The sequence below is a fragment of the Hemiscyllium ocellatum genome, chromosome 27 (genome assembly GCF_020745735.1).
Source record: "Hemiscyllium ocellatum isolate sHemOce1 chromosome 27, sHemOce1.pat.X.cur, whole genome shotgun sequence".
In the NCBI taxonomy this organism is placed as follows: Eukaryota; Metazoa; Chordata; class Chondrichthyes; order Orectolobiformes; family Hemiscylliidae; genus Hemiscyllium; species Hemiscyllium ocellatum.
Window position 1 is genome coordinate 3,930,233 of NC_083427.1, and position 13,830 is coordinate 3,944,062.

The 13,830-nt window shown below is 49.5% G+C and overlaps 2 protein-coding genes across 3 annotated transcripts in view; both read left to right on the forward strand.

The window, feature by feature from the left end:
• LOC132828629 (zinc finger protein 721-like) overlaps positions 1-4,800 on the forward strand; it is a 53,265-nt gene extending 48,465 nt beyond the window's left edge. Inside the window, exon 9 of the mRNA XM_060845677.1 lies at positions 1,139-4,800. Within this exon, the coding sequence (XP_060701660.1) occupies positions 1,139-2,062 (924 nt within the window). The 3' untranslated portion in view covers positions 2,063-4,800. The remainder of the gene's footprint in view (positions 1-1,138) is intronic.
• A 1,728-nt stretch (positions 4,801-6,528) lies between these two features.
• Positions 6,529-13,308, forward strand: LOC132828699 (zinc finger protein 239-like). Of its 2 annotated transcripts, none has more exons than XM_060845783.1 (3): positions 6,529-6,652; positions 6,976-7,085; positions 11,982-13,308. In XM_060845783.1, exon 3 carries the CDS (start codon positions 12,385-12,387, stop codon positions 13,168-13,170), a length of 786 nt encoding a protein of 261 aa, XP_060701766.1. In that variant the 5' UTR covers positions 6,529-6,652; positions 6,976-7,085; positions 11,982-12,384; the 3' UTR covers positions 13,171-13,308. The 2 variants fall into 2 exon arrangements, with proteins under 2 accessions (XP_060701766.1, XP_060701767.1); XM_060845784.1 differs by having other exon boundaries at positions 6,532-6,617.
• The last annotated feature ends 522 nt before the right edge of the window (positions 13,309-13,830 follow it).

The following is a 13,830-nucleotide window of genomic DNA, read 5'->3' on the forward strand; positions in this document are numbered from 1 at the left end:
ACCCGGGCAGACCTGCTGAGATTTCTCAGCAATTTCTGTTTTTGCTTGTGTTCTCCAGCATCAGCAGTTCTCTGATTTATTTGACCAATCGATTTCTCCCAACCTTTCATGCCTGAAGTGAATATCTGTCCCGAACATGAAAGGTGGAACTGAGAACCTGCACCCATTGCAGATGGCACCTCCTTAATGTCAGTTGGCTGCAACAGGACTACTGTTAGCATCTGATGTCCACCCTCAAGTTGTGAGGATGTCAGCCTGCCTTGATGTAGACCTGCATGTGGTGTCTTGATCTACAGTTCCTCAATCCTAGGGGATTGCAGAGGAGAGTCTCTTAGTGCAGCACAGAGACATCGATAAACTATCATTCCTACATTCAACAAGTGCAGACTCTCAGCATTACCTGTGAATTACAACTGAGATCGAGCAGGATTTAGTTTGTGTACAAAATGTACGTTTGTAAGAATATTCCTCCCCCCACCACTATTGAGAGGACGGTTCTGTCTTAGATTGAAGCAACAACCGTCCAGACTGCTGCCAGTTTCTTACTGTAAGACTTCATTATTCTTGAGCTCAAACTTGCATAAAATGAATGATAACAGGTTGGCGAGCTTTTGAATTGTTCCCAAAATATACGTGCTGTGTTCCTTGCAACCGTGTAATCGTACCTTTGTGACAGACAACTGTCCTTTGCACTGATGTGTTTTTGTCTGTGTCCTAATTTCATCACCTATTCGCAGTAAATGCAGCCGTTTATAAAAGTCCCTCTCCTTCACCCTGACCTCTACCACCACCACCACCACTACCACTTCCTTTGTTCCCAGTGCTTCTACTGAAGCCTGGGTCTTGTGCCAGCCCACAACGGGTTGGCAGTTTTGCTGTGCTGGTGGGCACATAGTGACGTGAGTGGTGCTGAAGACATCCTAGCAGCAGCACTTGTGGTCTGTTCCGTTCTATGGCATTAACCCCGCAGAATGACTCCGCTCCAATGCACCTTTTGTGCCTGGCAGTTTTGTGGTTGTGGATACTGTCTCATCTCCGTTTCTTTTTCCCCTGTTTAAGCGATTTGTGCAGGAGTTGCAGCCAGATACAGTGCGAAGGCCACATCAGGATCTGACCCCATCCGTCCGGCCTTTGGTAACCTGAATGTCGCTGGGAATTGAACATGGATCGACAAAGGCCCACTCGCGGTGTGCAGGCGAGGCTTCAGACCGGGGCGAGGCCGTTCACCTGCTCCACGTGCGGGAAGGGGTTCACTCAGCAGTCCAACCTGCTGAGGCACAAGCGAGTCCACACCGGCGAGAGGCCGTTCACCTGCTCCGAGTGCGGCAAGGGCTTCATTCAGTCGTACAACCTGCAATTACACCAGTGCACGCACACCGGGGAGAGACCGTTCACCTGCACGGTGTGTGGGAAAGGATTTACTGATTCGTCCCACCTCCTGACACACCAGCGGGTGCACACCGGGGAGAAGCCGTTCACCTGCTCCACGTGCGGGAAGGGGTTCACTCAGTCGTACAACCTGCTGATCCACCAGCAGGTGCACACCGGGGAGAAGCCGTTCGCCTGCGCCGAGTGCGGGAAGGCATTCGCCGATCCGTCCACCCTGCTGAGGCACAAGCGAGTCCACACCGGGGAGAGGCCGTTCACCTGCTCCGAGTGCGGCAAGGGCTTCATTCAGTCGTACAACCTGCAAATACACCAGCGCACGCACACCGGGGAGAGACCGTTCACCTGCTCCGAGTGCGGGAAGGGGTTCACTCAGCTGTCCACCCTGCTGACCCACCAGCGGGTGCACACCGGGGAGAAGCTGTTCGCCTGCGCCGAGTGCGGGAAGGGATTTGCCGATTCGTCCGCCCTGCTGAGGCACAAGCGAGTCCACACCGGGGAGAGGCCGTTCTCCTGCGCCGAGTGCGGGAAGGGATTCGCTGATTCGTCCACCTTGCTGAGGCACAAGCGAGTCCACACCGGCGAGAAGCCGTTCTCCTGCTCCGAGTGCGGGAGGAGATTCACCCGTTCGACCAACCTGCTGACCCACCAGCGGGTTCACGGTCACCCGCAGTGACTAGGTTTTGATCTTCTTCACACCCCGGTCTGAACCATGTTCATGGACTGGTGCTGCTGATGTTGGTAAACTCCTGCCCGAGTATTGGGCCCAATAAAAGTCAAACAATAGCGTGGGATTGTAGAATTCCTGACTCATTGGACAGCATCACATTCACACTGGAGAGAAACTGTTCGGCCTTTCAGTGTGATCGCGGATGATCGTCCAACTAAGTAAGCTGTTCTCCCTTTCATCCCACACCCGTTAAGCCCTAAGAACGATATATTCCTCCTCCTTGAAAACATTGTGTTTTAGCCTCAACCAACTTCTGTGGTGGAGAATTCCACTGTCCCACCGCTCTCCGGGTGACAAATGTCCTGCCCGTTACAATCCCAAATGGCAAACCACATATTCCTAGATCTCGACCCCACCTGATTCTGTCATTGGGAGCACCCTTCTGACTTTTACAGACAGTTTTGTTTCCCCAAAAGCTTTCTCTATTCTCCACCCCGCCACCTTGAAGGTAGTCATTGGTGTATGCCCCTTTCTTGGTTCTACTACTGTCCCTGATTCTCATCGTTAGCCAGAGTTGGGCCACCTTTCCCGTTTTATTTCTGTGACAGACGGGATGGAACAATTGTTGCAGTTCCTCGAGGCATTTGTTAAATGTTTGCTGTTGCCTGTGCTGTCCCTCGTTCATTGTGGCCAGCTCATTGCTTCAAATCATCTCCGTTTCCTTTACGTCCATTATCCAATGTCAGAGCCGACCGGGGACACACACAAGTTCCAAACGGGGGTAGGCCTTGAAGCCGGCACCACCATCCATCATCGTAGGAGTTAAGGTTTGTAGGGATGGGGAGAGAACAACGGGGATGGGTCTGCACCAACTCCAGGCTGATCTCTCCCCTACCTGCACTGTCCTTCTGCCCGTCCACAGCCGTTAATACACAGCTCGTGTTCATGGCTGGTAGTGTCCATGCTCCACAATGTCAGCAGATGCAGCCTTTAAAACCTGCAGGTGGTGTGAAGCCAAGAAACGTGTCGAACCGTGAGGAAGAAAGTGCAGAACCTCAAGAGGACATAAGTTCCCTTCAGTATTCTGGGTGTGTTTGTGTGATGAACGCGGACTGGAAAATTAGAAAGAAGCCACTGAGCTGTCTGCTGAGCAGATCTAAGAGCTAATGAATGCAAGGAGCATTCGCAACATAGATACAGCATTGGCTAGGCATCAGTAAACGTTGTAGCCAATAACAGTTGGATTTGGATTGCTTGAAGGTGTGCAGTTGGTTTGCACGTGGGTTCACTTTGTAGATCTCTTTCCTTCCTGATGCATGTTGATGAGGTAGGCTTTGTATACAGGGCATGATGTGGGGAAAGGATCTTTTCACCTTGGAGGGATGGTGTTTGCCTGGAATTCGCTGTAGAAAATCTCTCTCTGCAGTGAAAAGGTAATTGGATTTGTACCGTAACCTGCCAGGTGACAGACGAGGTGCTGGAAGGTAGAATTAGAATGGAATGCGTGCTTTTTGACCACACGGACCGAACAGCCTTTTCCTGCATTGTACCTTTTCTATGGTTATTTCCACCTCCTGCCTTAAAAAAATTAATTAAATGACTCTGCCATCCCCACAGTCCAGGAAATGAGTTCTCAATACTCGGGACCGTTTAATAGGGCGAAAAGATAAGAAGACGCCATCTTAAATAGAAGACTCCTTATGTTTAAATGGTGGCTCTGCTTCTAGTGTCTCACATGAGGAAATCATTCTTCTAATGTCCATCTGGAAATTTTATTTTGTGTTTTGGAGAGATTTGAGGCAAAGCCAGAATTGAAGATTTAAAAAAAAAGCCAGCTGGACCCAGCCAGTAACCACAGCGTCTGGTATTCAATATTTCCACCATCAAGGTTTGCAGGATAGGTGTGTGGAAGCTATTTCTGTTTGTCAATGAATCCGATTAAAAGTTAATTACTCTAATCTTGAGCTATTCAGAAGCAAATTGAAAACAGAAAATGGTGGAAATACTCGACTGTTAAGTGGCAGTTGAGGATTGAGAAAACAGTTTGCACAGTCACATGTTGAAGATTTGTAATGGAAAATGTTTTTTTTCCCATGGGGTGGCACGGTGGCTAGCACTGCTGCCTCACAGCATCAGGGACCTAGGTTCAATTCCCATGTTGGGTGACTGTCTATGTGGAGTTTGCACATTTTCCCTGTCTCTATGCGGATTTGCTCTGGTTTCCTCCCACAGTATAAAGATGTGTAGTTGAGGTAAATTGGCCATTGGTAACTGCCAGTGGGGCTGGCAGCATCTGTTGGGTGCATTAGTCAGGGGTGAATATAAGGTAAGGGAATGGGTCTGGGTGGTGTTGGGATGGATATATCATAGGCCTAGGGAGGGTAGAGATGTAGTTACTTCTTGGGAAATCGGGGGGCGCTACGGAGATGTTGTTTGGACTGTTTACCGAAACTGCCTGTGCAGCTGGACTACCAAGGTCAGACCAATACAATGGCTGCCTTTACTCGGAGACCTTGTTTACGAGACAGACCATCTCATGGATACCTGCCAAGGCCGAGGCCTGTTCACAGGAGGCCTTTGTCTGTGAGAGATCACGTGTGTGAGTGATTACGTAGCGTTAGCTTAGCGAACAATATATCAAGCAGGGGTTTTGGAAAGATTTCAGAACGTGCCTTCTCCAGTGAGCTAGACACCTCACTGTTCTGTGTACGATTCTCTCTCATTAAACCTGTTTATACTTCTAATCAGACCCGGTGTCTCTCTCCTCCAAACGAACACGGGGACAGAAGACCTGTCCCAACAGTGGGCTACTCTTTAGAGGGTTGGTGTGGACCTGTTGGGATGAAGGGCCGTTAAAAAGGCAGTGGGGGGGCCAGGGTGGCTCAGCGTTACCACGGCTACCTCACAGCAACAGGGTTCCAAGTTCGATTCCAGCCTTGGGCGACTTGTCTGTGTGGAGTTAACACGTTCTCCCCTTGTCCGCGTGGGTTTCCTCCAACTGCTCCGGTTTCCTCCCACAGTCCAAAGACGTGCAGCTCAAGTGAATTGGCTATGCTCCAACACCGCACAGCCCAGATGGTCTCCTTCTTCAAGGACCGCAGATTCCCCCCAGACGTGATCGACGATGCCCTCCACCGCATCTCCTCCACTTCCCGCTCCTCCGCCCTTGAGCCCCGATCCTCCAACCGCCACCAAGACAGAACACCACTGGTTCTCACCTACCACCCCACCAACCTCCGCATACAACATATCATGTTGTCATTTCCGCCACCTCCAAACGGATCCCACTACCAGGGATATATTTCCCTCCCCTCCCCTATCAGTGTTCCGCAAGGACCACTCCCTTCGTGACTCCCTCGTCAGGTCCACACCCCTCACCAACCCAACCTCCACTCCCGGCACCTTCCCCTGCAACGGCAGGAAATGTAAAACTTGCGCCCACACCTCCTCACTCACTTCCCTCCAAGGCCCCAAGGGATCCTTCCATATCTGCCACAAGTTCACCTGTACCTCCACACACATCATCTATTGCATCCGCTGCACCCGATGTGGCCTCCTCTACATTGGGAAGACAGGCCGCTTACTTGCGGAACGCTTCAGAGAACACCTCTGGGACGCCCGGACAACCAACCCAACCACCCCGTGGCTCAACACTTTAACTCTCCCTCCCACTCCACCGAGGACATGCAGGTCCTTGGACTCCTGCACCGGCAGAACATAACTACACGATGGCTGGAGGAGGAGCGCCTCATCTTCCGCCTGGGAACCCACCAACCACAAGGAATGAACTTAGATTTCTCCAGTTTCCTCATTTCCCCTCCCCCCACCTTGTCTCAGTCGGTTCCCTCAACTCAGCACCGCCCTCCTAACCTGCAATCTCCTTCCTGACCTCTCCGCCCCCCCACCCCACTCCGGCCTATCACCCTCACCTTGACCTCCTTCCACCTATCACATCTCCATCGCCCCTCCCCCAAGTCCCTCCTCCCTACCTTTTATCTTAGCCTGCTTGGCAAACTCTCCTCATTCCTGATGAAGGGCTTATGCTCGAAATGTCAAATTTCCTGTTCCTTAGATGCTGCCTGACCTGCTGTGCTTTAACCAGCAACACATGTTCAGCTGTGATCTCCAGCATCTGCAGACCTCACTTTTTACTATGCTAAATTGCCCATAGTGTTAGGTGCATTAGCCAGAGGGAAATGGGTCTGGGTGGGTTACTCTTCAGAGGGTCAGTATGGACTGGTTGGGCCGAAGGGCCTGTTTCCACACTGTAGGGAATCCAATCTCATCTAAATCTCATTCAATGGTCAAGGTTTTACCCAGCATTCACAGCGGGACGAACATGAGATTCGAACTTGGCTCAGCCCCGGACGCATGCGCGGGGCGGTTGGGCTCAGGGTGTGCGGACGGCCTGGCCTCAGGCATGCGCAGTGTCACATCGGGATCCGAGCATGCGCATTGTCAGACGGTGCTTGGAGCTGGACGAAGTTGGTGGGGAAATGGCGACGTGTGACAGAAAAAAACAATAGAAGTGGGCGGCGGAGGAAGGGTTAGAGCAAGCGAGGTGGGCAAGAAAGTTTTCATAAAGCCGAAGTGAAGGTTAGTGGCGCAGAATTGAGAGCGGATTGGTTCCCCCCCCTCCTTCCTCGCAGCGAGGGGCGACGTTACTGTGTTTCTCCTTTTTGCTCAGGCACGGGACCCCCACCGCCGCCAACTTTGTTGGGGGCAGCGGGACATCAGGGCGCCTGCGCGGTCGACATCTTTGTAGGGGGCAGGTTTTGGCAGGGCGCATGCGCTACCTTGTTCTGCAGCTGGTCAGGGAGGGAGAGGCGTTGCACACAGCAACCTGGAACCAAGAGAAATCTTGGTCTCTCCTGATTTTCTATTTTGCACTGACGGTGAGGAATTTTGTAAACCTACAGGGTCCTGGAAGTCGAGGGCTGAGAGACCGGAACGCCACATCAAGATTGAACAGATTGGCTGGATCCACCAGGACCTGGATGTCATCCTCCTCTGAATGTGGAAGGGAAAGGTTTGTTTGCTGATCCGTGGGAAAAGATTTCAGGTATCAGTGAGAGTTGCACAGAACTGCAACAAACCCTGGTTAGAGCGCATCTGGAGAAATGTGTTCTGCTGTGGATAGCAAACCTTCAGAAGGATCTAATGGCCTTGGAAGGATTGTAACAGATGACAAAGTATGATTGAGTCAATATGACTCAGACAAGACCATTTGTCCACTGAGTACACGCAGCTCTCCAAGCCAGTCAGTCACTGTCCCTGCTGTAACCTCGTATCATAAGACAGAGGAGCAGAAATTTGGCCATTCAGCCCATCCAGTCTGCTCTGCCATTCAATCATGGCTGAAAAATTTCTCAACCCCATTCTTCCACTTTTTCTCCATAACCCTTGATTCCCTTGATACTCAAGAACCTATCTATCTCAGCCTTAAACATAGTCAAAGACATGGCCTTCTCAGGCAGTGAATTCCATAGATTCGTCACTGTCTGGCTGGAGACATTTCTCCTTACGTCTTTTCTAAAAGGTATTCCCTTTACTCCAAGGCTATGCCTTCAAGTCCTAGTCTCTCCTACCAATGGGAACGTCTTCCCAGCATCTACTCTGTCCAGGCCAATCAATAATCTGTATGTTTCAGCTCGATCCTCCCTCATCCGTCTAAACTTCATCAGAGTCCTCAAAAGTTCCTCATATATTAAGCTTTTCATTCCTGGGACCATTCTGGTGAACCTCCTCTGAACACACCCCAGGGCCAATCCATCCATCCTGAGATATGGGACCCAAAACTGCGCACGATACTCCAAATGTAAGTCTGACCAGAACCGTATAGAGCCTCAGAAGTACATCCCTGCTTCTATATTCAAATCCTCTCAAAATAGATGCCATCATTGCATTAGCCTTCCAAACTACTGACTCAACCTGCAAGCTTACCTTGAGAGAATCCTGGACTAGAACGCCCAAGAGTCTCTGCACTTCAGACTTCTGAATTTTCTCCCCATTTAGAAAACAGTCCATGCCTCTGTTCTTCCCACCGAAATGCATGACCTCGCACTTTCCCACATTGTACTCCATCTGCCACTTCTTTGCCCACTCTCCTATCCTGTCCAAATCTTTTTGCAGCCTCTCCACCACCTCAATGCTCCCTGTTCCTCTACCTATCTTTATATCATCTGCAAACTTAGTCAGAATTCCCTCAGTTCCTTCTTCTAGATCGTTAATATATCAAGTGAAAAGTTTTGGTCCCAACACCGACCCTTGTGGAACACCACTTGTCATCCTAAGAAGTACCCCTTTTATTCCCACTCTGCTTTCTGCCAGGCAGCCAAGCTTCTATCCATGCTAGCAGCTTGCCTCTGATACCATGGGCCCTTATCTTACTCAGTAGCCTCCTGTGCAATACCTTGTCAAAGGCCATCATGAAGTCCAGGGAGATAATATCCATTGGCTGTCTTTGGTCTAACCTGCTCGTTACCTCCTCAAAGAATTCTAGCAGATTTGTCAGGCATGGCCTCCCATGCTCTATTTTACCATACACTTCCAAGTATTCGGAAATCTCATCCTTCACAATGGATTCCAGGATCTTACCCACGACCGAGGTTCAGCTAATCGCTCTGTAATTTTCTGTCTTTTTCCTTCCTCTCTCTTTTTAAACAGAACCGTTACGTTAGCGATTTTTCCAGTCCTCTGGGACCCTTGCTGACTCTAGCAATTCCTGAAAGATCACGACTAATGTCTTCACTATCTCTTCAGCTATCTCGCTTTGAGCTCTAGGGTATGGTCCATCTGGTCCGGGTAATTAATCCACCTTCAGGCCATTCAGTTTTTCTCACACTTTCTCCTTGGTGATGGCCACCATACTCCGTTCTGCCCACTCACTCTCTTGAATTTTTGCAATATTACTCATGTCTTCCATCATGAAGATTAACGCAAAGTAACTATTAAGTTCCTCAGCCATTTCCCTTGTTCCCCACAACGATCTCTCCAGCGTCATTTTCCAGCAGACCAATATCCACTTTTGCCTCTCTCTTGTCCTGTTCCAATCTTCCTTTATATTACAGGCTAGCTTACAATCTTCTAACTTTTTTTTGCCCTCTGTTGGTCATTGTAATGTTCCTAATCCTCTGGTTTCCCACTGCCCTTCGCCACATTATATGCTCTTTTGCTTTTATTCTATCCCTGACTTCCCTAGTCAGCTATGGTCGCCTCACCTTCCCTGTAGGACAAAGTGAGGACTGCAGATGCTGGAGATCAGAGCTGAGAATGTGGTGCTGGAAAAGCGCAGCAGGTCAGGCAGCATCCAAGGAGCAGGAGAATCGACGTTTCGGGGCATGAGCCCTTCTCCCTGTACCACGCTCTGCTACGTCTCCGGAAGTACTCCTGGAAACCCCTGCCATTCCACGGTTTTTCCTGCTCGGCTCTTCTCCCAGTCAATTCTATCCAGCTCCTCCCTCGTGCCTCTCTTGTTGCCTTTATTCAGCTGTAATACTGTGAGCGCTCTGACTCTACCTTCTCCATGTCAAATTGCAGCGTAAATTCAATCATAATATGATCACTGCCTCCCAAGGGTTCCTTCACCTCAAGCTCCCTTATCAAGTCTGCCTCATTGCACAACACTGAATCCCGAATTGCCTGTTCCCTGGTGGGTTCCACCACAAGCTGCTCCAAGAAGTCATCTCATAGACATTCCACAAATGCAATCCACTACCAGCCTGATTTTCCCAGTCCACCTGCATATTGAAATTCCCCCACGATCACTTTAACTTTGCCTTTTCTACACATTTTTTTTGACCTCCTGGTGTATCTTGTGCCCCAGCTCCTGACTACTGTTTGGAAGCCTGTACACAACACCAACTATGTTTTTTATTTAACCTTCGTGATTCCTCAAGTCCACTCACACAGATTCTGCACCATCTGACCCTACTTGGTTTCTTACTATTGATTTAATTTCATTTCTTACTAATAAGACAGTCCACCCCCTCTGCCCACCTTTTTGAATATTCAGCTCAAAATCCTGATTCTTTTGCAGCCACATCTCCATGATGCCCGCCATAGAGATGTACAGCTCAGAAACTGACCCTTCGGTCCAACCCGTCCACGCCGACCAGATATCCCAATCCAATCTAGTCCCACCTGCCAGCACCTGATCCTTATCCCTCCAAACCCTTCCTATTCATATACCCATCCAGATGCCTCTTAAATGTTGCAAATTGTACCAGCCTCCACCACTTCCTCTGGCAGCTCATTCCATACCCGTACCACCCTCTGTGTGAAAAAGTTGCCCCTTAGGTCTCTTTTCTATCTTTCCCCTCTCACCCTAAACCTAAGCCCTCTAGTTCTGGACTCCATGACCCCAAGGAAAGGACTTTGTATCTCTACCCTATCCATGCCCCTCATGATATTGTATACATCTGTAAGGTCACCCCTCAGCCTCCAGGGAAAACAGCCCCAGCCTGTTCAGCCTCTCCCTATAGCTCAGATCCACCAATCCTGGCAACAGCCTTATAAATCTTTTCTGAACCCTTTCAAATTTCACCATATCTTTCCAATAGGAAGGAGACCAGAATTGCATGCAATATGCCAACAGTGGCCTAACCAATGCCCTGTACAGCCGCAACATGATCTCCCAACTCCTGTACTCAATACTCTGACCAATAAAGGAAAGCCAATTTCGAACTGCTCATTTACCTTATTCCATATGTGTGTGTCCGTTCAGATATAAGACCTTTAGTCTTGCATGTTTATTTCTCTAAACCATGTATTAAATTTTGCTTTGAAATCAATCACCCCATTCTATTCCCCCACCCCCTTGCAGCAAATTGCAGATGGTTACCAGTCGCTGTTGTGAAAATGTTGTAAGCACATCTCCCCATGTATTGAACTTCAAACCTTCAATCCGTCCCTACTCCACAGGAGATCAGTTATTGGCAATAAATTGTTTCTCTCTGCCTTATTTGAAGCTGTTGTGAGAATCTCCCATCCTCCCACAATGTGTGGTGATCTCTGGTTTGCACAGACCCGAAGGCCCTGGGTTCCTGTGGGCGACGATTGCACAGTGACCTTACCTCCTCTGTGAGATTTTTCTCTGACTCCAGTTTGCAGATGCCTTTCTAGCTGCAGGTTTCACGGGAGGGTTTCAAATTGTAACCAGTGAAAGTATTTTACAAATTTGTTAGAGTTTGTTTGGATGTTCTATATATTATGTTACTTAGTTTTAGAAGTGTATTTTTCAAATGGGAGCATTTATGGGTCAGTAAGCACATGGGTGGGAGACGAACAACAGTTGTTGACAATAAGCACGTGACTTTTGGATGACTTTGAGGAGAAAGGAAGGTTGAATGTGGGAGGCCGAACAGGAGATTGTTAAAGAACAATTCAGTCTGGAGATGACAAACCAATGGATGGGATTTGCAGCAGCAAATGAGCTGCGACCAGGGTGGAGTCAGGTGGTGTTACTGAGATGGAAACGGGGGATGATGTACGTGGAAGCTCTTCTTGAGGTTAAATATTTTCCCATGATTGTGAACAGTCTGGTTCAGCTCGTCAGACAGTTAGCAGGGAGAGGAATGGAGTCACTGGTGAGGGAGTGGGGGTTTGTAGTGAGAATTAAAGTCAACAGCTTCAATCTTGCCAAGATTTGAAATGGAGGGGGTTCCTGCTTATCCGCTACTGAATTTCAGACCAGTCAGGATGGGGTGTGTGACATTGAGGGAAGTTGGTGTGTTCAGATACACCTACTATCCTGGTCCTCTGAGGGGCTGGAAGTTCAGGATTTGGGAGATGCTCTTAAAGTTTTGCTTGAGTTTGTAAATAAATAAAATTCATGTTTTCTCTCTCTCTCTCTCTCTCTCTCTCTCTCTCTCTCTCTCTCTCTCTGTTCGCCCCTCTCTCTGTGTCTCTGCTTCATTGTGGCCAGTCTTGTGTACGTCCAGACAGGGTGGACAGATTCCTGATGAAGGACTTTTACCTGAACCGTCGATTTTCCTGCTCCTCGGATGCTGCCTGACCTGCTGTGCTTTTCCAGCACAACTCTAATCTAGACAGTAGTGAACCAGTTGTGTTTTTGAGAGTCTGGCAGCTTTCGGGCTCACTTTGCTGAGTGTCAACCCCATAAATTGCAACATTCATTCAGCTCGGTGTCAGAGTCCACCGTTGTGTTTCTGTGGGGGTCCTCTCACTTCACCTTGTTACTGTTTCAAATCAAAGTCAGAGGATATTAGAGCAAGGAGATTTGCAGTCGGGAAACTACAAAGCATCACATCAGGATCCGACTGGGGCAGCCAATTTACCTTTAACCTGAATATCGTCGGATTTTGAACATGAAAGGAGAGAGTGCCATTCACAGCGGGGAGAAACCGTACGTCTGTTCTGTGTGCGGACGAGGCTTCAGCCGGTCCTCGGGCCTGTTGAGGCATCAGCGCAGCGACATGGTGGAGAAACCGTGGAAATGCGGGAACTGTGGGAAAGGATTCAAATCCCCTTCTGAGCTGGAAACTCACCGGCGCAGCCACACCGGGGAGAGGCCCTTCACCTGCTCAGAGTGTGGCAAGGGCTTCACTCAGTCTTCCACCCTGCTGAGGCACCAGCGCGTTCACACCGGGGAGAGACCGTTCCCCTGCTCGGAGTGCGGGAAGGAATTCACCCGGTTGTCCATCTTGCTGAGACACCAGACCATTCACACCGGGGAGAGGCCGTTCACTTGTTCGGACTGCGGGAAGAGATTCACTCAGTCGTCCACCCTGCTGATACACCAGCGGCTTCACACCGGGGAGAGGCTGTTCGCCTGCCCTGAGTGCGGGAAGGGCTTCACTCAGTCGTCCAACTTACTGAGACACCGGCGCGTTCACACCGATGAGAGACCCTTTCAGTGCCCGGACTGTGGGAAGGGCTATAAAAGCTCCGGGGAACTGATGTCCCATCAACGTGTCCACACGAATGAGAGACCGTTCAGGTGCTCCCACTGCGGAACAGGGTTCAAGCACTCGTCCCAGCTCACTGTCCACCAACGTGCTCACACCGGTGAGAGGCCATTCACCTGCTCCGAGTGCGGGAAGGGATTCACTCGGTCATCCCACCTCCTTGGGCATAAGCGCGTTCACAAGTAACAACAGTGATTACATACTGCGGTTTTGTCACAGCCACATCCATTGGCATCTGTTTATTGCTGACGTTGATAAGCTCCAGCCCAGTTGTAGGTGTTAGTATTCCAGATAAAAGTCAAATAAATCAATTTTGCGTCAACAGATACTGTGTCGAATCTTCTGATTATCTTCAAATACATGTCCATTCCCTGTAAAGGGATTCATGATTACAGGTAGGTATTATAGTTGGTGCACGTTATGGTGGATGGTGTCCCTTTAAGAAGGGAGTCACATGATACTGATGAGCCCTCAGCCAGTGCTCAGACTTGGATTGAGCTTTGCAGAATGCTCAGCTTCGGAATAAAACCTCCCTGCTCGGAGGTTTGCACCAAAAGACGAGGATTTTTTGTTTAGTTTTAGACTCTCGACAGCAGGGAAAGAGGCCGTCCGGCCCATCAAGTTTGCACCGACCCTCCGAAGTAAATCCCACCCAAACCCCAGCCCTCCCCAACTCTTGATCGATAATCCTGCATTTCGTCCAACCCAACCTGAACATCTGTGGACTATGAGAGGAAAGCGAGCAGAAAACCCCACGCAGTCACGGGAAGAATGAGCGACTGTCTGTGTAGAGTTTGCACTATGTTAGAATCAAATCCAGGTCCTTGGCACTGTGAGGGTGCAGTG

Bases quoted from the DNA above. Each gene is read 5' to 3' on its own strand.
- LOC132828699 (XM_060845783.1), top strand. From the start codon at position 12,385: ATGAAAGGAGAGAGTGCCATTCACAGCGGGGAGAAACCGTACGTCTGT.